Source organism: Phoca vitulina, unplaced genomic scaffold (assembly GCF_004348235.1).
Source record: "Phoca vitulina isolate PV1807 unplaced genomic scaffold, GSC_HSeal_1.0 scaffold29, whole genome shotgun sequence".
Taxonomy (NCBI): Eukaryota; Metazoa; Chordata; class Mammalia; order Carnivora; family Phocidae; genus Phoca; species Phoca vitulina.
The window spans coordinates 17,161,920-17,187,070 of NW_022589732.1; the positions used below are offsets into that span (position 1 = coordinate 17,161,920).

The window sequence follows — 25,151 nt, forward strand, 5'->3', positions numbered from 1 at the left end:
AAGATGGTCTGTCAACTTGAATTATCTGTTTGTCTTCCTATTTACTGTATCTGTCTGTCTACAGTTCTTCATATCTTTGTGAAGATCAGTTATTGGGGCCTGTGTTTCCTTCTGACTAGAATGGCTACCAGATGATCCTTCCTGGTGATATGTTGATGATTTGCTAATTTATGGCTTTTAAAATCGAGGAATCTGAAAACATTGCTGGGAGTTCAGGCTGCAAATCACGTGGGCCACGCAAGGAGAGGGCTGAATGGCTTCCCTGTCAAGGGATAGAAGTTTGTGTGAAATGCAAAGCCTCGGTCACATTTCAACTAGAGTGATGTCTGTGATATAGAAATTGCAAATGGCATCCTATAGGAAACACCCCCCACAGGAGTAACCCCCCACCCGCCACATCAGGCTGTGCAGAAGGGAGAGGGAGTGTTGCCCGAGCTGTGTATAGACGGGAAAGGAAAGGAGGCTCATGGTACTGGGCCCAAGACAACACCACACGAATTAACCCCACATCCTATTCCCAAGTGCTGGAGTCAGCCCTTATCAGAAAAAGTCAAGATGGAAATGTTATTGTAGGAAGACGGTCACCTCTGGGAACCAAGAGGGGAATAAGCTCTGAGTTTGAACTCCCCAACCACTTTGGTGGCCAAATAATGTAACGTGTAGCTCAAGAGAGATGAGGCGTATTTGGAAATCTCTATGGGTGTGACTACATTTATCCCCAGTGCCTGTGTGTAGCGAGCACTCAATAATCACATGTGAAATGGACGGTGATGAAGGAAGGACTCACGCTCACTCTCTTGGAGGAGGGTGTAGACTCTGGGGTAGATTAAGTGAGTCTTTGTAAAGAAATAACTGTTGACCTTTGGACACCATAGGAGCACCAACCCTTGTGCAGTCAAAAATCTACATGTTACTTTTGACTCTCCCTAAAACTTTACTAATAGCCTACTATTGATCCAGAAGCCTTACCAAGAACATAGTCAATTGACACCTATTTTGTACATTACATTTATTACAGACTGTATTCTTATAATAAAGCAAGCTAGAGAATAGAAAATGTTATTATGAAAATCATAAGAAAGAGAAAACACATTTACTATACTGTATTTATCCCAAACAACCCGCGTGTACGTGGACCCACACACTTCAAGCCCACGTTGTTTAAGGGTCAGTGGCAATGCCTGCTCTGGCAAAGTAGCTCCTTTAAGATTCCAATCCTTTAAAAAACAAAAAGTGGTCTAGAACCACAGTGGGCAAAGCTTGAGTGTGGTTGAGAGAACGGAGTGGAATTTCAAGACCGCCAGGTAGAAGGGAATAGAAAGTGGTCTCAGGAAAATAGAGCTACCCTACAACCCAGCAATTGCACTACTGGGTATTTACCCCAAAGATACAAATGTAGGGATCCGAAGGGGCACGTGCACCCTGATGTTTATAGCAGCAATGTCCACAATAGCCAAACTGTGGAAAGAGCCTAGATGTCCATCAACAGAGGAATGGATAAGGAAGATGTGGTGTATATATATACAATAGAATATTATGCAGCCATCAAAAAATGAAATCTTGCCATTTGCAACGACGTAGATGGAACTAGAGGGTATTATGCTAAGCGAAATAAGTCAATCAGAGAAAGACAAGTATCATATGATCTCACTAGTATGTGGAATTTGAGAAACAAGGCAGAGGATCATAGGGGAAGGGAGGGAAAAATGAAACAAGACAAAACCAGAGAGGGAGACAAACGATAAGAGACTCTTAATCTCAGGAAGCAAACTGAGGGTTGTTGGAGTGGTGGGGGGTGGGAGGGATGGGGTGGTTGGGTGATGGACATTGGGGAGGGTATGTGCTATGGTAAGCACCATGAATTGTGCAAGACTGATAAATCATAGACTTGTACCCCTGAAACAAATAATACATTATATGTTAATAAAAAGAAAAACAAAAGAAAGTGGTCTCAGAAAGGAACAAAGGACACAGAGAGAGAGAGGAGGAAGCTATTTCTGATCTGAGAAGAGGCACAGAATTAAACAAGAACCCAATAATAAGGAACCAGGGAAGGATGCCCTCTCTCAGTAAGTCGGCGGAGATGACTGGACAAGCAAAGTAGAGCATGAGAGGAAAATAAGATTTTAAGACTTAGTCCCATGGAAGTAGAATCAAAGATGGATGGTTGTAAGAGGGGTTCATGTAATATGAATTTTAAAACTAGGGCATTGGCTCCCTTCAGCTTTGGAGCACCAGAAGCTGGGGTCAACAGCCAGGACTCAGGCTGTACCATGCCCTCCTCTGAAATGGCACCTCCCAGGACTTCTTTAGGGTAAGTCATCCCTGTTTGTCTCTCTAACAGAATTTTAGTCTTTTTTTTTTTTTTAAGATTTTATTTATTTATCCGACGGAGAGAGAGAGACAGCGAGAGAGGGAACACAAGCAGGGGGAGTGGGAGAAGGAGAAGCAGGCTTCCTGCTGAGCAGGGAGCCCGATGCGGGGCCTGATCCCAGGACCCTGGGATCATGACCTGAGCCAAAGGCAGATGCTTAACGACTGAGCCACCCAGGCGCCCCAGTCTTTTTTGTTTTCATTTTTTGCCACATGCATTAAAATTTGTACTTGGTGTTTTCATCAGTCATAGCCTTGCTCACTGCCTGTATCCTCTTAGTGGCTGCAACATCCATGAGGACAGGTTCCACGGGTAGCTTGCTCCCCACTGAACCCCTGGCACCCAACACAAACCACATCGTGCTGGGCACGGAGGCACGCGGTGAACATCCACAGACTGAAAACGAGCCAGTAGACATGCTAACAGGAACAGAGAGTGAGGCAGGAAACGAACTGTGCTCTAGTATTTCTTAGCTCATGAAATTCTTGTCTAAGTCATTGAATACTCTTTAAAATATGACCACTGCATTAAAGAACATAATAAAGTATCTGTTTTCATTTTTAAGTGGAAAAGCATGATAAATTCTGCCCACCTCTATGGCTTTAGGGCTCCCACTTACAATCCGGAGGTGACACTTCATGTTGAAGGCAGACTGCCTTAACTCTCTCCAGGAAGACCCAGCCTCCTGAGGGTTACCACTCCCACCCAAAGCTCTGAAATAAACCCAGAGAGTGTATCTAACACAGGACTTTCCAGGAGGGGCTCTTGCTACTCTAATTCTCACTGACAATTATAAAACCGCCCCCAGACGAGCCACGGAACGTAAGGGAACAGGTGAGTATGTCTGCCAGGGCAGGGAACATTCTTCTTAAGATGCCATTCAGGTAGGCTCTGCCTGGGCGGGGGGCGGAGGGGGTGTATCCTGCACCTGGCAGATCACCACAGTCTGCCGTGGCTGGTAACCTAGGAAATGAACTCCCCAGGAAGGGGTTGAAAATGTTGAGGCCCACAAATAAGGCACAAATCTCATTTTGGTCATGATCTGTCTGTCCATCCTTAAGAGCCCCTCATTGTTACAAATGTACAAGAGGTAAATACCTTTCTAGTCTCACCAAATGAGAAAAATCAAGGAAGAAATGGTTTTGTCCCCTCTCCACCTTTTGGACCTTGACCCCGGGGGGCCAGGACCCTTAGAGGCAATAGGTGAGCATAAGGAAGAGAGAAGCCCCCAGTGATACTCATACATTTCTCTTCCTCTCCATCATGTGCACAATGTTGTGGCCCTACTCATGGGTAGAGGCGGAGGAAAACATACAACCATAGGACCATGGGGTTCAGAACAGAAAGGGATCTCAGGAGATGATCTCTAGAGACAGCATGGCCCAGTGAAGCAAATTGCCCCTGGGTTCAAATCCCAAATTTAGCCTTTATTCACTGTGTGCCATCAGGCAAGTCACATAACCTCTCTGTTCCTTAGTTTCCTCACCTACTGCAAAGGGAGATGATAATGCTTTCCTTATGTGGTTGCTGTGAGGATTAAGAAATATGCAAGTTTGTAGGTATTACTACTGTCTAAGAAGGCAGTCTTAAGGCTTTCTGCCATAGTGATTCACTCTCAACTGCAAGTATGTGGCACTCCTCTTACATAAAGAAAGGTTCTAAGGGAAGTCATAACATTTAAGTTCCACAGCTTTCTTGCATTGGAACTAGAGCCAGATTAGTCTGTAACAACTGTTCCCCCCAACCAGAAGGGGGGCCCAGACTCTTCATGAGCCAGGGGACCTTTCCTTCAAGTAGACCTCATTCACTTTCCTGGCCCCCTCTTGCCTTCTTCTTGTCGTCTATTACTCATTCTCCTCTCTCTGTGTCCTCTCAGCATTTGGCTACCAGAAATCAGTAGAATAATCCAAACGCATCCCATTCTCCCTTCTCCCCAACATCTGGCCGAGGACTACCTCAGTTGGGGGCCCCAGAAGCCCATCGTGGGATATACACAGTCTGGATGGCTCCCTGGCCTGGCCACCTCTAACAAGGGGGTTACAGCAGATGGATTCCTCTCTGTGGCTGATTATTTTCCATGGCCCTTGGCCATGTGACCTCGGACCATGATCTTGTCAGTTCTCATAAACTAAGCAGGAGTGGCTGAGTCACACACAGAGAAGAAATCTCTGGGGGAAACGGCAAGGGCTGTGGGAGGAAGGAGAGCAAGCCGGGATCCCGAAGGCCATGGGAGCCTCACCCTCCTGCCCCCCACCTCTGAGCAGCTTTGATTTTACATGAAGGGAAGGAGGAAGAGACAGTCCCCCAGGGGGCAGGCTGGGCTGCAGGTGGGCTACCCTTATTAATAAGATCTGGGGTCTCAGCCCAAGAAGCCAATTGTCCCCAAGACCTCCAACCCACAGAAACTGCCTGCGTAAGCTACTCACTGAACCCCCGGTTATTGACACCCAATTCCTATTCTTAGGAGCCCTGATACATCATAATCATAATAAGATAAAGTAGAGAACAGCCAACACTCACACATGCACACGTCCCCACATCTACCATTGGCTCTGGATGTCCTCTGGGAGGTCAAGTGATGAACACTGATAAAAGCATTGGAAAAAGACACTCTGGGCCCTTGATCCCATGTTGATGGTGAAGATGTTCTGGGGATGCTACGTGGAGTGTTTACCTTATGCCAAACACGTAGATGAAAACCGAAAATGAGGTAATGAGGTGCCAACAAAATCTCCATGTTCTCCAATATCCTGAAATTGGGTGTTGTGTAAACAAAACGCTGAACTTCCCTGCCTAATTTTTGTGTTTTTGTTTTTCTGGTTTTTGGGTTTGTTTTTTTGTTTTTGTTTTTGTTTTTTTTACTCTAAATCATCTTTAGATTTCAAAGTTGTGCGTGTCTGTAGCTTTGGGTCACAAGTTACCTTAAATTCTCTGACAAGTTAATGCATTGTTCGAGAGGTTATTTCTGAGTAAAATATGCACACGTAAACAATATCCTTAACTATGTATATGTTTTAATTAATTCTGGGCATCCACTTGATGAAATCCTAGGGAGAAGAGTATACGTATGTGTGTCCGTGGGTCTAGGGCGTATATTTTTGCACACACAAAAACACGGGGCAAAGCATGCTATTTTAAGAGTCTGAACTCTATCTTTCAACAAAGTTTAGCTGCTTTCCTTTTGCAAATGCATTTAATTTTATCTGGAAACTTTTTGACGTTAGAAGTAGAACAACTGTAGTTTCTCATTATGTTTGTTGCCAGAGTCCATGCTTGGTTGCTCAACTAAAGACCTTATATTGCTAATTACTACCACATGCCCATATCCCAAGCGAAAGAAAACTTATTGATTCTGACAGCCCATTCTCTCAACACTGAATTCCAAATGAAAACTCAAATTTTGGCCAAACATAACATTTCATCAATCTTGTTCTACTGACTGGAAAACAACATCAAACAAAGGGTGCTAATGGCCCTTTATTACCGTTCCTTTCCCAAGCTTATATTTTCTGATGAAAGATCTAAGTGACCAAAGGGCTTTTTTAAACTACTTAGTAATTAGCTTTTGAACCAGGAAACAATGCGTAAAGTAAAGTGAATGGTCCCAGTGTTGATGACAGGACCTACTCTCTGTCCTCAGGGTCGGGGGACATCGGAGACCCAAAGAGCACATTAAAAGCAAAGTGTGTATTTTCATAAAGGGAGAAAAAAAAAAGCAAAAGAGAAAAAACCAGGCTAAAAGGGCATGATAAAAGATGACAGAGACGGAGCCAGAACAAAAGTCATGGGAAGTCTGTGATCTGAAGTCATCAGCACTTGAGGGTTTGAGTGGAAGTGCCAAGGCGAGAAAGATGACCAGATCCGACCAGGGGCGAGTGAGAGACTGCTGGTCTGAGGCCCCCTCTAGGGCGCCCACCGACAAAAGCCACCAGCCACCCGGCCCACCCACACTGGACCAGGGAAACTATTTAGAGGAAAAACATTGTACCTGGAGTGAGAGTCTAGAAATACGTTCAATGTAGACTTCAGGGCAATTGACTCTATGGGCTTCTTCAGGGGCAGTGATAAGGAAATGCTGGCTGAGCTAGTGGGGTGGGAGGCCATAAAGAGAGCCAGTTCCTCAGAATGCCTTCTGCTTTATGGCGACCTGTTCACACCTTAAAGGGCGAAATGGACAGAGGAGCTGTTTTCCTCTTGGCAATGGAATAAATGACCAATGGGAATCTCTGGACTTCTCTGGCCTTTTGGATCCAATGGCCCAGAAATCAGAACAGCTTGGTTCTCATCTCATCCAGGGCTGTTAAGATAATAGGAAGAGGAGGGCTCCATTAGAGGGAAGGTGGAGGAATGTGCTGCCTCCATGGAAGAGACGCCAACTGGCCTCCTTTCGCCCACTGTCCTTTGTTCCTTTGAAAGGAAACTGGTATCCTGTGGGTAGTTCAAGAAAATGAGTCTTTTTTTTTCCACCTCCTCATTTTCTGAACGAAGGACTGGACACCTGAGCTCAGGATACACTGGGATCACCGACAGGAGATGAGGTTTGCTCCATCCAACAGGACCGTCAGGCAAGGAGGAGGCGAGGGGGAAGGGCAGTGCTATGCTTTTATTTTCTCTTAAAAAACAAAATAGGCTGTTCAATTGTTCATCTGAAAATGTATCAGAGGAGGGGCACCTGGTTCTGCGATCGGAGCTTCTAGGATTGGGAAGGGGCCTGAGTGATGAGAATACTCTCATCTCGATCTGGATGGTAATGACTGAGTGTGCACATAGGGACACATCCCTTGAGCTGTACATTAAAGCTGTGTGCCTCTTACTCTATGGAAGTTAAAACAAAAACAACAAAGCTGAGGACCCAAGAAAAAGCTTTAAAAAAAAAAAAGTAAAGAATAGTTGCCACCAGCCCTGCCTGGTGCTCTGGCAGAGGACAGAGATGTTAAGGCCCTGCTGTTTACAGAGGAGTCAACCTTCTGGTTGATAATGAACCCATGCATTGATACGGATACTGATAAAATGATCGGAGCACAAAATGAAACAGTCCCTAAGAAGAAAGCATTGATGTACAGGGAACCAAACAAAAGACTCCCATCAGGACTAGTATGTCGTGCCCTGACATACCATAGATAGAATATGTCTTGCCCAGAAGGAATCTCAACTGCGTAATGAGTCCCTCTGAGGACAAGCTCGGTGTCTCCTGGCTAAAGAGAATTGGTTTCCTGGCTGCCACAGTGCCTTGACGGTAGGCCAGGTGACTTTGACCTTGCCCTCCCTAAGACTTCCCTGCTGGAGGACAAGCCCATGTTACTGCTGCACAAAAAAACCCCCTAGGATGGCATCACATTAGTCTGGGGGACCAGAATGTAATCACTAAGCCAGTCGATGTGAAGAATGAATGAGCTTGGTTTCCTGCGGAGAGATTAGAACAGAAAATACAGGTCCAGTTATCTAGGGATCCCTTCCAGGAGAAATGCAGTACGTGTCTCAGAAAGATGGGTGGGGAAGAAAGCCACGAACGGGCACAGGTCTGGGTAGTCAGTCCACGGGTGACAGCTTCCTGGGGTAATTCTGACATCACACCCCACACAGAATGTGGCCCTTCCCTCACAGAAGCTTCAGGGGCGGCATTCAGGTGTCACCACCAGAGGGGCTCTGGAAAATCACTCAACCCCATCTCTTCTGATGCAACTGACTTACTTTCTGCCTCCATGTTTGTTAAAAGTCCCGCCGAATTTATTCCGATTCAGGATGAGACCAGCAATTTCGGGCACGTAGCGGGCAAACATTGCCTACATGCATGAAACAAAGAAACAAGAGCCAAAAAAAAAAAAAAAAAAAAAAATGGCATGCAGAGAGGATTCTACCACAGCGGAGCAGCAAAACCTCTTGGCATACTTACTTTCTTCCACTAACCGCACTATAGGAGCCCCCGTATTTCTTGCGGTTTCCTATTAATTCTATGATTTCAGGGACGTAGCTGGCAAACATGGCCTGAGGAGAAGACAGGAGACAGAAGAGAGACTGAAAAGACAGGCCAAAGAAAGGTGGTGACCTTTTCAGAAGAGGGGGGGCTCTAAGATCCAAAAACACAAAAGGGTTAGGACTGCAAAGGTATATACTAATACGGTGGATTATAAAGATGAAAGCACAAAAGCACAAAAAGGGCAAGCTCCTGAAAATACACAGGACCAAACAAACATTAGCCAACCTGGACAACTACCAAAAAAAAAAAAAAATCACAGTCAAGAAAAATGCAAAGGAGACAGGAATAAATAAGTTGACATCTAGCTCTTCTTGCTGAAGGGTTCACTACAGGGAGTGCATGCTGGTGAAATCACACACTCACACACACACATAGACACACACACACACAACGGCAAGGTAAGACCTTTCTTTCTAGTTAAAATTCACAGGAGAATCAATGCCTTTTTGAGTGACGAAAGACAATAAACACCAAAAGAAGATTAAAATAATATAAACTTTTTCCATTTAAAAAAAAAATCACTAAGAAGCACAAAAGGTAAATTTAGGAAATCACATGGGAGGACAGAATAGCAAGGAGAAACACAAATCTGCCATGTTTTGTCCAACAAACATTGTGCTTGTGGCTGGATTCGTGGGTCTCAGTATCTATAGGGACCTCCCAAGTGCTGAGGAAATGCTTGTGTTAGTGGACACACGCACATGTACATTTATATACATTTTTTTAAATGTATATATGTCGTATGCATACAGAACAGAGAGATATATATGCATCTTATAAATGTATGTGCGGCGTACATACGTGAAAGCTGTGTGTGAGGGAGGATTCTAATCACTTACGCACACGCGGCAAAAATCTCAACCTAAAACGAGCTACTTTGAAAGACAAAATGCAGCAACCGACCATGTGTTGCCAGAAATCGCCCTTGAAAATTACATCATAACCGACTGTTAGGATCTGCAAAGACCAGAAAAGCAAATAGCGAAACCTTCTGACTTACAAAGGGGGAGGAAAAACATCCCACGGGTCGCTGCATCGTGGAGCTAGTCGGCCGTTTACAAAACCACACTCGGCTCACATAATGATGTCCACCTGCATGAGACCCGTAGGCTTTCCATCCTCTGTGGGGACCCTACTCTTCAGGGCAGGCCCCAGCCACAGTGTTTGTTGGAAGTTTAGGGGAGGATGGTGAAGGGTGTGGGGGAGCTCTGGAAACCGCAAACCGTCTACAGAGTCTCCACAGCATCCACTGGGTCAGGTGAGAGCAGCTGTCCTTGCCGAAAGTATCAGCGGCTGAATTACATTACTAAGGGACAGACACTCTCACTTAATAAGGGAGCATCACTTTCTTTAAGACAATTAGGTTTCCTCCTGGCGAAAAGGCTGACCCCGACAAGGGCAGGGTGCCTGGGTCTCTGGGAGACAAGTCTAACATTCCGAAGAAATACGCAGAAAAGTCACCATTTGCGTTTGGATTTACTTAGCCTGATTGTAACACTAAGGCAATCACTTGCTGGTAATGCAGAAACACAGAATCAAAAAATACAAAGCTTTAAAGAAACGGACCATAGAAAATATTAATGACCATAAAAATCAACATCATAATAAAGAGTTTTTACCAGTCCCCCGAGGATGAAGAAGACCATGAAGAGGCGCCCAAGCGTGGTTTTTGCGTAGACGTCCCCATAGCCAACAGTGGACATGGTGACCATGAGTAAATAGACACATTCCCAGTATGTAAGAGCCTGGTTGTTTTGGAAATTTTCCCATGGGTCCCCTGAATTCTCCACCTAAAGCAAGGGGACAGGGAAGAAAAAAGATGACGTTATGCACGTAGGATAGACCAGGAACACAAAAGGTTCAGCAGGCTCAACACGAGGTGTCTACGGCCCCAGGTGAGTCTTATAGCGATGACTTAGAACCTCCACGCAGGTAATGGAGAGAGTCGGGTGGTGGTAACACACACAGGCCTTCCTCGCTGATGGGGCAGAGAGCGGGAAGGAACAGAGATATGCATCCTTAGTCCGGTTTTCTTCTCATTGTTAAAGATTTGAAGCCTGCAGAGTTTGAAGGCATCGCCCCCGGCCACGTTTTACAGCATTCTCTTCAAGGCAAGGGCCAGAGAGCTGTGCCCTGACCTTTCTCTGTGAGTTCCTGCTCCGTCTCGGAGGGCCTGGCTCCTGTACACCCAAAGAAATTTGAGACTCTCTCACCAGGGGCCTCCTCTTTTCATCGTTTTGACCAAGCGATGCCTGGTGGGCTTCGCTCACTCAGACCTTACACCCGAACCCCACACAGCATCTCTCCGAGTCTGACTCTGCTCTCCCGGCTTTGCAGAATGTCAAGGATGGCTCTTCTACCCTGCAAAGGGCAGGAATTTCCCTGAGCACACAAAAACTGAGCTCATGAGAACAATTTGCTTTTGTGCAACCCCTTAGATGGAGGGTCAGCAAGCTTTCTCTGTAAAGGACCAGATAGTAAATAGTTTCAGCTTTGCGCAACATACAGTTTCTGATCTCTGTAGCAACAACTCAACTCTGCAGTTGGTGAATCAGCCAGAGGCAATACTTAAACCCAAGGGGAGTGGATGAATTGGGAGTCCTTTCAGTGTGCCCAACTTTACAAAATACCTTACCTTCCCATCGATATGATCCACCAACAAAGCTGTGGGGGAGGCAGGAGAGATACTCTAGCTACTACTCTCAGGAGAGAGGGAGAAATGTGGGCTGGATCTCCAGGTCTACCCCGGATCCCAGCCCTGCAGTACAGCGCATGGGCAGTGCCTATGATCCACCAGCATGGCCCATGTGGGCAGCCAGCCTCCAGGCCCCCAATCCACTGAGCCTCTGGTTCTTCCTCTGCAGAAAGTTTCCAAAACCTAGCCTCTTTCGCACATCACCTCTTGAGCTCAACGTGCCATTTTCACGGAGGTTTCCTGGTGGAGCAGAAGCTACATCACAAAATGTAAGGTGAGCTCACCTCATGGAAATACTGAAGACCATACATGGTGATTAGGGTTTTTACCTACTAAGAGTGATTTCAGCCAAGAATTCCATCAGCGTGAAAGGGTGGGTGGGGAAGCCCTCAGATCTAGTGACTGAATGAGAGCCCCCCCGTCCCCCGGCTTCCATCCCAGGCCTGCCTCCCACGATAATTACAGAAATCCTGATGATGGGAGGTAACTAAAGGCACCCCTCTGCCCCTTAACACAGGTAGAGTCTCAGCAAGGGAAAGGCACCTTTACTCAAAGCTTCAGAGTTAGATGAGGCTCCTTCCAGTTTTAACAGTTTGTGTTTGTATGAAACACGCTTCCAACAAAAGCTGTGGTCCCTAAAAGCAGGAATAAAGGTCTGCCTTGAGGTGAGAATAGCTTGACTTGATAATGGAAACCTTTCAAAGAGTCATTAATTTAAAAGAATCAACGTTTTGGAGATACAAAATAACTTGACAAGTAATCAGGCAAAAGAATCAAAGGTGGCTTTTTGTAAGGGGGAAGTGGAGAGAAATTGAGGGATGTGAATTTGTTGTTTATTAAGAGATGTGGGTCAAACTCCCAACCTTGTCACCAAGACCTGTTCAAGTGTTGGCTGAGGAAGCACTGCCATCTTGTGGCTGGATGGGGTTACTGCAGACAGAGGGGAAAATCCACCCAACCAGTGAGCTGAAAAACGCAGGTTAATGAAGCAAACATCATTCACCATTTGGAACTAGTTTTGGGTAAAAGGGTTGGAAACCCAGACAACTGTGCAGTTGCTTCTCCTCCTACATTCTGCAGCGAGGCCGAAGTTTCTCTTCAGGGAGAAAAATTTCAAGTAATAAAATGACGCAGGGACAGATTTACTGCAGAAAAGCCAGAGCTGAAGCATCGTCAAGGATACTTACCAAGTGGATGAACCCGGCTGCAGTTAGCCATGTGCTGATAAATATGGAGAGCAGATTCACCAGCTTGATGGAATTACTGTGCAAAAGAGACAACAAGCAAAATCCCCAAGTTACAAGAGAAGACCATGTTCGGGCTGCCTTCCAGAGTGACAGCAATCTTTAGGGGACAGGTAGCCCAACTCTACTCCCCAGGGCTTCCTCCATCGTAAGGGAAGGTCCCAGAAGACAGTGTTGGTACGTAGGGACAGAGCCAATAGAAAAATGACCTCTGGACCACTAAAAGTGACCCCTAAATTAGCCCCTCTATTGGGTTTAACTTTTCTTTACTTAAATTTTATTTTGAAAATTTTTATGTCTACAGAAATATGGAAAGAACAGTATATAAACACTTATATGCCATTCTTCTAGAGTGAGCAATTAGTATTTTGGACATTTTCTTCGTATTCTTTTTCTATTCTTTTTTTTTTTTTTTTTGGCTGTACCATTTACAAGTACATTGTAGACATGATGACACAACCCTTAAATACTTTAGCATTTAACACCTACAAAGGATACCATGCAACAGTTGTCATGCCCAAGAAAATTCACATGAATTCAGGAATGTCATCTAAAATGCACTCTCTCTTTAAATCTCTCCAGTTGCCCTGAAATTATTTAATGATGTTTTCATTCTTTCACCTTGATGCAGAAACCAGCCAAGATTCAGGCATTGCATTTGGTTATTATGTTGCTTTCTTTATTCCAAGGGTCAGGAAACTTTTTCTATAAAGGGACAGATGGTAAATTTTTTAGGCTTTGCGGGTCACAGAGTCTCTGTGGCAGCTATCCTACTTTGCTGCTATAGCATAAAAGTCAGTAAGAGAATGGATGTGTCTGTGTTCCAATAAAACTTTATTTACAAAAACAGGCAATGGGCTGGATTAGCCCTTGTACTGTATAGTTTGCTAACCCCTGCTTTGTTCTCCTTTCATCTGCCCCCCTGCCCTTTTTGTTTGTTCATTTAATTTTCTGCGCACTCAGGTCAGCTGTCTTATAGAATGTCCCATATTCTGGATTTGTCTGATGGTTCCCCCATGAGTAGATCCTGTTTAAATGCTTCTGTTAAGAATATCCGCCTGGGTTGTCATCACATCAGGAAATTTCCACTCAATTACACTAGGTCTAGTCAGTTGGTTAAGGTGGGAACATGAAATCTTGCCACTTCCCTTTGGAAGGAGCTCATTTCCCTTTGTAATTAATATGTCATCTATGCAGTGAGAATCTGAGACTATATGAATATCCTGTTCGCACACAACCTCCTGCCTAATAATGTCAGCATCCACCAGTGTTCCTTGAGTGGATCAGTTGGGACTCACTAAAGTTTAAGCACCCTGAAAGCAGAGGCCTTGTCTGTCTGGATCCCATGAGTGTAGTGAGTCCCTGGCACATAGTAGGGCCTTTATGCATAAATCCTGAGTGAACTCACCCCTCCCCCTGCACTCTTCCCTCTTAGCTTCACCCCGTTCACTCCCGCTGGGGTCCAGTTCCTTGAACGCTGTTGTTAGCAGGTCACTTCCCTATCCAAAGGCTCCCTGTTGACTAAAATGTTATGTCCAAACTCCTTCCATCCTCAACACCTGCTGAAGGTTCAGGCTCACCTACCACCTCTTCAACATCAACTCTTGAAACCTCCATCACAGCCAAACTTGTGTCCTATGTCTGTTTATACTACTATCAAAGATGGTCCTTTCCATCTTTGCAAATATTTCCCTTTCTTCAGAACCTGGTTCAATCCCCATGTCCTTGTTAAAGTGGTCCCCGCACCTGCGATACAAAGTGACTCCTCTTGGCTCTTACTTCCGGCCACTGATTGGTAATCAATCCCATTGTCTTAACACATCTTTTGTAATGTTGTTTTGATTGCTGTTTGTCTCTTGTGTTCCTGGCTGCATCTTGTGGAAACAAACTTTATTTTCTACCTCTCTCAGTCTCCCTATAGTGGCGTAACGCCACCCACAGGTGGTCCAGTCCATCATTCTTGATTGACTGTTCTCTGCCCTTTCCTACTTCTTTCTCATGGGGAACCGTGCTCACCATTCTAAGTGTTTCGAGTGTATTCACTCCTCTACTCTTCATGACAACTCTGTGATGTCACCCAGACCCAAACTCACACAGTAAAGCAGCGGAGTTGGAATGTGAGCCGGGGCAGTTTGGCCATAGTCTACCCTCTTGGCCACTACAAAGTCCTCTTGGACCTTGGCCTACAAAGTCATAGACTGGTGTCTGTCACAGTCTTCTGCGTCTGCCCCACGCCCCTGCACAGGATATGAAAAGGTCAGAGACAGCTGCCCCAGTGAGGTGAGAGACTCACTAGACGTATTGATTAACCTCCTGAACTGCCAGAAAAAAAAGAATGGAAAGGAAAAATTCTGGTAACTACATCTACACTGGGGTCACCATGTGGAAGAAGGCAGGAGGGGGCTGCGGTCCAGTGTAGCCCAGGGGTTGAAGGAAGAGTCCCTCAGTGGCAGCCAGATCAGCAGTTCTAGAACAGGGACAAGGCCAGAGTCCAGCTTGCCTTTTTCTTCAATCTTCTTTTCTTTATGGAATTGAGCAGAGCAGAGGAACCTGTGGTCTTAGTTTTTTCTAGAGTTGGTTCTGACAATTCAAGGAAAATATAGCCAAATATTTTAAAATTTGTTTGATACTGATCTTTTGAAATGTGTGGAATGACTTCCTTCTGGTTCAAAAACAGAAAAACAATAAAAATGTCCATTCTGTCATTCTTCGTCATCTCAAGAGTTACCAGATTATAACAGTTGCCTATAAAAATTGCCAGTATTTATTGAGTCCCTATTATACGTGCTAGGCATTATGTTGGGTTCTTCATTTTCTTCAGATTTTTACCATTCTACCTTCTGATACAGGTACGATCACTGTTCCTGCTAACTAAATAAGGAAACTGAGGCTTGGTGTACTTAAGCAGCTTGCCTGAGAAGACATGGTTGGCAGGTGGTGGGGTTAATATTCGAACCAGGGCTGTCTGATTCAAAGCCTAGTTAACACAATAATTTGGAGAAGCAGTACAGAGCTCTGTTTCTATTGCTCTTGGGTTGGTGCCACATCCCTTCCTCAAGGACAGTCCTGTCCTCAGCCTCTGACCTAGGTGGGGTGTCACTCAAAGGCTCCTACCTCTCTCTCTACCTGGGTGGCCTGAGCCACACTGGCCGATGGAGGAACTCTTGGCTCTAAAAGGGCTATGAAGTAGGGCTCATCAGAAGCATTTTTTAGGAACGGAGTGGAAGAGAAAGAACCTAAGTCCTCCCGATATTCGGGTGCAAAAAATATAAGTCCGGGGCTCTAGAAGGCCATCTGCCCTGGAGAAAGACTGCCTGAGAGTGTCACCTAAAAGAGATAAAGAGAGAAGCAGAATCCTGATGAGAGACTCTGAACCCCTGGATCCAGACATGTCCAATTTTGTCTTGAATCCCAGTCATTACCAAGGCCGATTCAAAGTAGAGTCTGTCCCTCACAATTAAAGCCATCTGCCCACAGCAGAAGGGGTCAATATCCAAAATGCTCTGAGAATCTAACAATTGATCAGGTCTCTAAAGTAGGTCGGGACTATCCCTACCTAAGAAAAGAGGGCGGACCCTGTACCACCAACAACTGTGCTCAACAGCATGGTTAGTTCCATGGCTCTGCAAGTTCTGGATGGACCTGGCACTTACAAGGGCAAGCACAGATTGCTAAATCCTGGCCTTCGTCCCTTTTTCCAGATGCTACCATGGGTCATGCAACCACCTCTAGGTAGTTTCTGGAGCTGTGACTGGAAATCACCAACTCACCAAAATAATGTTTAAAATCTTCTATTTAAGCTTCTCCTGAAAGCAGAGAGATACCATAATTCTTGCCTTTCTGTTCCCTGGACCAGTCTGTCAGCCCCAGAGGCCTACTCATTGGACTTCCAGAGTGTTCTTGCTCTTGAAGGATGCCCCCCCCCCCCCCCCCCCGCCAACCAGAGACTGTCAGAGTAGAAATAAAACGTATGGATATAAGGCATCCACCCAACGAGCCATCAGGAGAAGCAGCTCTGGTAACCAGTGAACTGAACATTGTTGCAGCTAGAACATCACTATGTCCTGCTCCCAACTAGTTTCTCAATGGGAATCCAAACTACAGCAAAACCTCTGTGCCTCTACCTTGTGAGTCCTCCAAGCTAACATGGGAGAGGGAGAAGCAGATGAGGAACATGTAGCTGGTATCTCAGAGAAGCATGTACATATAGTCCTTGACTTCACAAGGGTTCAACCTACAATTTTTTGATTTTACAACGGTGCAAAAGCCATATGCCTTCAGAGAAACTAGAATTTGAGTTTTGAATTTCAGTCTTTTCCTGGACTAGTGATAGGCACATGATTTCTCTTGTGATCCTGGGCCGTGGCAATGAGCTGCAGCCCCCGTCAGCCAGGTGATCACCAGAGCAAACAACCAACACACAACCACTGGTTTTCACTTCCGGTACGGTATTCAACAAATTACAAGAGATATTCAGCACTTTATTATGAAATAGGCTTTGGGTTAGATGATTTTGCCCAGATGTAGGCTAATTTAAGTGTTCTGAGCACATTTAAGGTAGGCTAGGCTAAGCTATGATGTTCAAGAGGTCAGGTGTATCAAATGCATCTTTGACTTAGGATATTTCCGACTTACGATGGGTTCATCCAGACGTAACCCCGTTATAAGTCGGGGAAAATCTGTATTCATTTTCCGAAAGGATAATTAAATACCAAGTTGATTCACTTACACACTCCCAGATCCTTGGAACCTGAACAAAGCAGTGCCACACCAATCTCTATGTGGAGCCCTCTTGAGATATTAAAACTATCGTAGCCTTTGAGCCTCTTGGTGCTTTGGAAAAACAACCTAGATATGATGATTATTAATTTCTAAATGATTGTCATAATGATATTAAAAGTGCTTAAGGGAATTCTTGCTGTGCCTAGAACCGTTCATCATTGTTGCTGAAAGAGTCCATATTCAGCACTGAAATCTGATTATTTTTATGGCATTAGCATCATTACAGATCACTAGTATTAGGAATTTGCTTTCCAAATTAAAATGTACAACCAGACAATCAGCTAAAAGCCCTCTGAAAGATTAACTCTTAGTGGACTTTCTCCATACTCTGAAATTTGAACCTTATCAGGTTGCACAGGGCTCCTTGGGAGGAGGGAGAGGGTAGCAGGGGTAATATGTGTGCTCTGCATGGCCAAAGGGCCACTGGAAATAGACATAGGTTCGTGCCCAAGGCCACGGGTCTGAGCCAAACGTGAACTTCCCTGTGGTTAGAATGATTGGAACCATCCAGATTCAAGCCCCTTTCTCGTGCCTTGAGGGAGGGATGGACTGTGACCTTATCATGAGAACCTAACTCATCTAATGAAAATCATTTTTATGTTGTCCATTATCATTTCTGGGTCCCCAACTCACGAGTTCTCAATTGCCATGAGAGAAATTTACATTACTAGATACAATGAACTATCCAAGGGCCGGCACAGATATCTTTCTGTTCCTGTAGATCAGAGACCTTTCCAGGACCACGTACATACTGGAAGAGAGAAAGTCTGTCTCTTTCTGAAAGTATAGCTACAAACCCAGAGCTAGTGTGCACCATCTTTGCCCTCACTGTATTTAACAAGACATGTCTTGGTTAACACTGAAAAATGTGATCCACTTTCTACAAAAAAGGGCAAATCTGTCCCGTTCGGGTTGTCCACTATTTTCCTCCTTTGTGGCTTAGGGTACAGCCAGGTGTCAGTGGCTTTATTTTTTTTATTGTTACCTTTGCTGGACAGATGTAAGATACCCACCCCTGAAAAGTCAACAGGATAAGACCAAATTGAGATAAATGGTCTGAACTATAAGCAAAATCAGGTTCTGTCAATTCTGCCCCTTAAATACCTCTCCACCCCTCTTTGTGCTCTCCACCCTGACCCGCACTGCCCAAGGCCATTTCCTGGTACTGCTTGCCTGGACTACTGCCCTGACTGGTCTAACGGTCTCCAGTCTTAGATGCTTCAAACCCATCATACGATCGGTGGACTAGTAGATCTTTCTAAAATGTAAATGTGACCACATTCCTGTCCTACTTAAACCCTTCAGTGATTCCTTCTCGTTCTCCAAGTTAAATCCATGATGCGTAAGAGCCTTCACGGTGTGGCCTCCACCCGGACAACCCCTTGCCATCTCCATAATGAATACTCTTTTTTAAGAACTTAACCTTGGAGCCATTTCCAAGGTCATATTTGTGGTACAGTGATTTTAGTTCTCCAAATGTTCCCCCAAAATGTGTGGGTTAGGTAAATGATGGTGCACACGTATCATGGAATACTCTGCGGGAAATAAAAGTGATATGGGGGAATATTAGTAATGTTTGTCTCAACCATAGGTGGGGTTGGGCAAGTTTTACTTTATCCTTTATGCTTTTCTATATCTTATTATTATTATTTTTTTAGAGAGACAGCACAGGGTGGGGAGGGGCAGAGAGAGAGGGAGAGAGAGAATCCCAATCCCTCCACACCCAGCACAGAGCCTGATGCAGGGGGCTCGATCTCACGACCCTGAGATCATGACCTGGGCTGATATCAAGAGTTGGACGCTTAACCGACTGAGCTCCAAGCATAGTCTATTTTAATAATTAGTAAGGCCATTGCCATTTAAAACAAATTGTTGGATGACCCACGTTTTCATCATCAACATGTACACATCAAATGAGATGTGGAATGACAGGCTTTAAAACCGAGCTACTTATTTTGCTCTGAGTGTAGAATAATTATGTGTCATCTCCTCTGTGAGTCTGCTTGTCAGCATGCAGGGCCACTGAGGCACTGTCAAAAGCTCAGACAATGACATGGAAGGGACCCTGTCCCCCTCAATAGGCCATTTTCCAGGCAAGGAGCATGGTAGGCCGCCCTATTGGCTGGCAGATTAAGGAATGGCCCTGATGCTGTCCCATCACTGTGACTTGTTTCTTTCATCTGTGTTTTCTCTGTCATTCTGTTCACTCCGGTTTCCTTTGCTGCCCACTTAATTCTCTCTCTCTCCCCCATATACTTCTCTGCTCTGTTTCTTCCAGCTCTTTGCGAAGCAAGGCAGCCAAAGGACAGAAAATGAAACTGCAATTTCAAGCCATTATTTCAAATCACATTTGCAAAGTCTCTATCCCTACCTAATGCCACAGATCAGTGGTGGGGATTGGCCACCGGAGAAAGCCAGACAAAACCCCCTAAAGAAGATTCCAGGGCTGCACCCACCCTCATGGAAGGTCACTGTGAACACAGCAGAGTACAGAGGAGTCACCAGAAAATAAGCTCTGTGTCCAAAGCCCTATAAAAACCAAGGCTTCCTCTTCTCGGCATCAGAGCCTTCAGGATCTGGGCTCGGGGTGCACAGAGGGAAGGAGAGAGAATGGGCTCAGAGAGTTGGTCTAAAGCCTCTAAAGTTCTTACAGTTAAGTCAGGTTTTCTTCCAAGTCTGGGATCTGGCCCTTGGCGGCCCTCCTAATGTCGTCTTTGGTTTCCTAGCACAAAGCCCCCAGTATCCAGGCCCACAGGATTACTCAAAGCTCCCCCAAGGAACGATTTCTCTCACCTGTGTGCTTTTGCAACTTCTGTGATTGGAGGTCAGCACTGCCTTCTCTGGCCCTCACCTGCCCAAGCCCAGCCCCACATGGACGACACCTAGTTTTCTAGGAAGCTTACCTAAGACCATCACTTTTCCTTGAAAAGATCCTTGACTACTGCACACTGGTGTCAAGCCTGGTTTCACTCCTCCCCTCCGTGCCTCACCGCCCCCCGATGTACCTGTGTCCCAGCACCAACCCACCACGGGTCCTGCCGGCTCTCCCTCTCCTTGCGCTCTCTGATGGCAGGATGCTACTCTGGCACCTGCCTGGCCACTGGTACGAACGGACACTCAATTCAGGCTTGTTGAATTAACTCAGTCACCTGATAAGCAACAGGAACTGGGATAATCCAGGTTGTGGGGTTGTGCAGAAAACCCCCTCCACCACAGAAAGAGTTTAACTGAGTGGGAAGTGGGGTGCTGGGGAAATGCTGTTTGGGTCTCAGGAGAGCAGACACCCAGCAGCCTGCCACCCCGGGGACCCTCTCTAAGGCCACTCTCTCCCAACTTATAGTCACCTCTCTCCCTAGCTGGATGCTTCGCCTCTCTCCCCTGTGCACTAGGAGAATGAACCACCTGAACCGTGCGGTTATCACCAGGGATGTTAGTGCTATTTCCTGCACCTAACAGAAAGGAAGCTTCTCCAAGGAATGGGAAATTGGTGGGTCTCTTCATAAAAGTCCAGGAAAAGATATTTTATTCACCTGGCTTATCGTTCTCCCAAGTCCAAAAATGATCCATATGGAATGCAAGGAAAATGAGAACAGTTTTCTTTCCACGTTATTCCTTGGAGTAATGGCACATTCTTAAAACACTGGTGTGAGAGCATTAAAACCCCCCTAATTTATGATGTACACACAAACCAGGGAAAGAGGGGCCTTATACCACGTTCGGGAGTGTGGTTAACTCCACATAACACCTTCCACACTGGAAAAAACAAGTGTCTCTTAAATACACTCCCTGCGCTTGGCCCTGGGTACACACCGGTTCTGCCCTAAAAAATATAGTTTCGTGGGGCAACTGTGACAAAGGTAAGCATGGAGGGCCGCTAGCTTATCGATACTTTTAATTTCAAGAGTAACAGGAGTCCATTGCCCAGAAGGCCATAAAAAGGGAGAAGGAGCCAAGAAAGTTTCCTGTCGCCCAGAAGAAATACGAAGAATAACAATATTCACTTAATATTAGTAATATTACATACTATTAAATGGAACATCAATAAATGTTCACCCCAGGGTAATAAAAATGCAGGGCGGCCGGGACACACTAGACAGGACTTCTACCACAGTAGATGCTCGTTTGCTTTTCAGCTTGGCTAACAGAAAGCAAATTTACCCCACATGCACACAGATGAATAGTTATCGAGGAGAAACCGACATGGAATTAAAACAAACCAAATATCCAAAAAATAATAATAATAAATAAAAATAAATTAAAAATAAATCAAAAAAAAACAAACCAAAATAAACAAACAAAAAACACGAACCCCAAAGAGGGAGGCCAATAGCCTGTCACATGTGTTGGCAGGGACAGGTTCGGCAAGCTAAGTCCCAGCCTCAGTGACTGGGAAAACGATGCTGAATCCAAGGCCCCCAAAATGCAGGTGTATTAATTATAAATCACAAAATCCAGAAGTGTCCTGTTTTTAATCATTTATCAAACACGTCAACCTAAGAGGAAATGGAACATTAGCAGTGAGCTTCTTAAAGTGTAATTTCCTATAAGAGAAATTTATGGCCTGTACTTATTCTCCATTAGAGGACGTCTAACCTCTCTTATTAGTTTATTCATCAAGGCAGCCTGGTTTCGGGCCAGCTCTGCAAACCCGCAGGTCATCAGGAAAGGGATCTCTAGGGGATTTTTCCTCCTGGTCCAGTAGTGTTTTCCAGATCATAACACAGTTAACAGAAGTAGTCATGGTGCATTCGGCAGGAGGTTTTTAGGTATTCCCCAAAAGGCAATTCACAGAGCAAGCCCCAGGGACCCTGGCTATAAAGTGAACATCCAAAATGTACTTTGAAATGAAATGATTTTCTGTTTGCCATGTGAGGTTTGTGATTGTCTTTCTCAAAGAGCACTGCTTCCCTTGCTTTTACGTTCAGGTTCAATTTCTTATTTAGTGATGTAATAAAGGGGCGATTCAGAACCCGGGAGCAAGGACTTCCCAATCAATGAGCTGCTCTTCTTCATCCACTGGGCACCGTCTCTCCAGGATGCTATGGCCGATTTCCAAGCAACCCGCACAGCCCCCAAAACTGTCTCCTTCCCCACATGCACAGCTGTTTCTCTGTTTATCAGATAGTCCCCAGCTCTGCAGGGGAGAGTAACCCAAGCCCTACTCTGGGCTTTCTCCAGATCTCTGTGTTGGATCACTCTGTTTTTTGGTTTTCTTTTTAAGATTTTATTTATTTATTTGACAGAGAGAGAGAGAGAGCACAAGCATAGGGAACGGGAGAGGGAGAAGCAGGCTCCCCGCTGAGCAGGGAGCCGGATGCGGGGCTCAATCCCAGGACCCTGGGATCATGACCTGAGCTGAAGGCAGACGCTTAACTGACTGAGCCACCCAGGCGCCCCTAGAGCACTCTTTCTGAGACTAACAGAACTCTCACCTTACAATGATGAAAACAAAAACACCTGATATTTACAACTTGGCAATGGGGGCCAGAGCAAGGAAAAAAATGTGAATATGAACATCTTACCTTGTTTTAAGGATATTCAGAAACTGCAAAATTTCTGAAAACTGTATCAGTCTGAGAGCTCTTAAAAATCTCAAACCTGGAAAGAGAAATGAAATAGAGACACATTATTCTCACTGCGTGGTTTTAATGTTCACACTCTGCCGTTTGATCTACGGCTGCCAAGGTTGAAGGGATATGAAGTTCTTGCAGAAGATGAAACCATCCGGTACCTTGGACATGGTCCTTCATTCTGATTCTTGACTGGTTTAATCTCCACTGGTAAACTTTCTCATTAAAGGAGGCCTGTTTTGAGCCACTGCAGAGGAAGGTGGGGAAAGCCCAGTTAAATGAGGCTTCTCTCTTGTCCATCTCAGATTTAAAGCATTGTTTCTAAGTTACCTACTATTTTGAGAGGATTTTGTCTCTGAAAGTACTGGGAATGGGGGAGGGTAACCTTTACGCTAAGAGCAGATTACAAACAAATCAGATAACCTGATGATTTGATTTTTTTTAAAACTTTATCTTCAGCTGATAAAATGAAGAGTATAGCCCACATTGTGATCCGTTTTCTAGAAAAGTTCTATATTTTTCTCCCAATCAAAAAAAAAAAAAAAAAAAATCAGATCAGTAAGATCTCACACCGCATAACTTCAGGATCCAAAATGTATATATTTCCACTTTTAATAAGCATCAAGATAAATGTCTGTCCTTTCTAAATTGGCAACCTCTGCTGAATGGAAATCAAGAGCCAGCATTTCTAGACAGCAGAAGAGAGGCAGGTACCGGGAAGGAAGCTACGATCCAGGCTTAGAGAAAATACAAATTATTGTTGTGTTTTAACAGCCAGGGCTAATATATATTTCTGTTGAGATCAAATTCATGAGTCAAAAACATTCTGAGTCACTCATGGTGCTTTCATGCTTGGCCATCAAGTAAGAAAATTACTTACAAAATGCTGATTATCACAGCTTTGAGATAGTTTCAATATCACACCCTTTGCTAAGGGGATTTTCTTTTACAGATTTTTGGAAAGCGTTTTGTCAAGCGCCCCCACGTGCCAAGTGCAGTGCTAAGCACAGAGTGGGCTAAATTGGTGACAGGCAGCTCTTAGCCATTGGGTGAGACTTCATTCTGCCCCCGTCCATGAGGTAGGAAGTGGTGGGAAAAAGCTGGGGGAGTCACTGCAATGATCAAGGGAAGGAGACAGATGGGAAGTTCTCCACTGAACAGCTCCACATTGGACCCAGTTAGATTTCGCCTTGTTCAAGGATTAGGGGGCAAGGAAGGACTAATCCAAAGCCCAGGAGGGGATAAAAAAAAATCTCACTGCACAAGAGGGAGAAAGGGATAATAGCTCAAAAGGGAAATTTCTCATCTAAAAAGGATTTACCTTCATGAACAGAAGATTTTCTCTGAAGATGCTGGCCTTCTATGCCAAATGATATTTATATTACTTTTATTAAACCAGAAAGCGCAGAGATGAGAAGGGATGTTGATGAACTGAAGGCCCAGGAGCCAAAACACAGTCCTAACAGAACTGATGAAAGGTTCACTTAACGCAGCTGAACACTGCAGAGAACAAAACTGAGAAGTAATCCCAGAACAGAGAACATAAAGAAAAGGGAGAAAAAAGGATGAAATCTAAGAAAATGGAAATGGAGGGGAGATCACAGAAATCCAACCTATGAATAAAATGTTCCAAAGGGAAATACAAACAACCTGTAGATTATAAGTAATGGCCGGGACATAATAGAAAAGAACTTTCTAGAAAGCCAAAAAGGACTCGAGATTAAGAGGCAAAATAAATGACCAACTCTTAGAAACTCATGTCGAGGAGTATCTGCCTCTTCTTTTCTTCAAATTTTAAGTATTAACATAAATTTTAAAAAAAGTGTCAGGGTGGAGAGAGGGTCACCATGAATGCCACAAAGACTACATGATTTAATAGTAGGTGTAAATGACAATGGGCAACACTCAGAATCTTAAGACAAGGAGAATCTACCCCAAGACTTCTATACCTGTCAAGCACTTGTTCAACAATAAAGAAAACAAAACAAAACAAAAAATGTCTTCAAAAACCCAGGATCCCAGAAAATATATTGTTTGTGCAAAATATTTTCAAAGTTCTCAAGCCTCATTCAATCAGAATGAGTAGCAGAGGCTGAGGGCTATATTTTTAATAAACTCTACTGTTGGTCCTAAGCATCCAGCCCAAGCTAGATGGCTGGTCTCAGTCCAGCATCATCGGCAAACACTGCTGGGAGATAAAGGAACACATTTAGAAACTTGAGGTAGAAGACCAGCAGCACTGAAACCTGTCAGGGCACAGAAGGATGCTTTAGTCCTATATCAGCTGCTAATGGTTTCAGCCTGAAAATCCTGTGTGTGTGTGTGTGTGTGTGTGTGTGTGTGTGTGTGTGTGTGTTTATTTATATATTTATGTATGCATATATATATTTGTGTGTATATATATATATTTTTTCATTTATGGAAACAAAAATAGAATACAAATGACCCAAGCTTTGAACTGGATTTCTTTCTTTTTACTGTAGGTGATACTCTTTGCATCCTCTATAAT

At 44.6% G+C, this 25,151-nt stretch overlaps 1 protein-coding gene across 27 annotated transcripts in view; it reads right to left on the reverse strand.

Moving 5' to 3' along the window:
* The window catches only part of KCNMA1 (potassium calcium-activated channel subfamily M alpha 1), a 715,944-nt gene that overhangs the window by 212,088 nt on the left and 478,705 nt on the right, over positions 1 to 25,151 (reverse strand). For 26 of the 27 annotated variants that reach the window (XM_032423695.1, XM_032423687.1, XM_032423686.1 and 23 more), the window contains 4 exons: positions 22,595 to 22,670; positions 12,234 to 12,309; positions 9,971 to 10,141; positions 8,268 to 8,359 (listed from right to left, as the gene is read on the reverse strand). In XM_032423695.1, the coding sequence (XP_032279586.1) occupies positions 8,268 to 8,359; positions 9,971 to 10,141; positions 12,234 to 12,309; positions 22,595 to 22,670 (415 nt within the window). The other variant, XM_032423698.1, reaches the window with a different exon arrangement.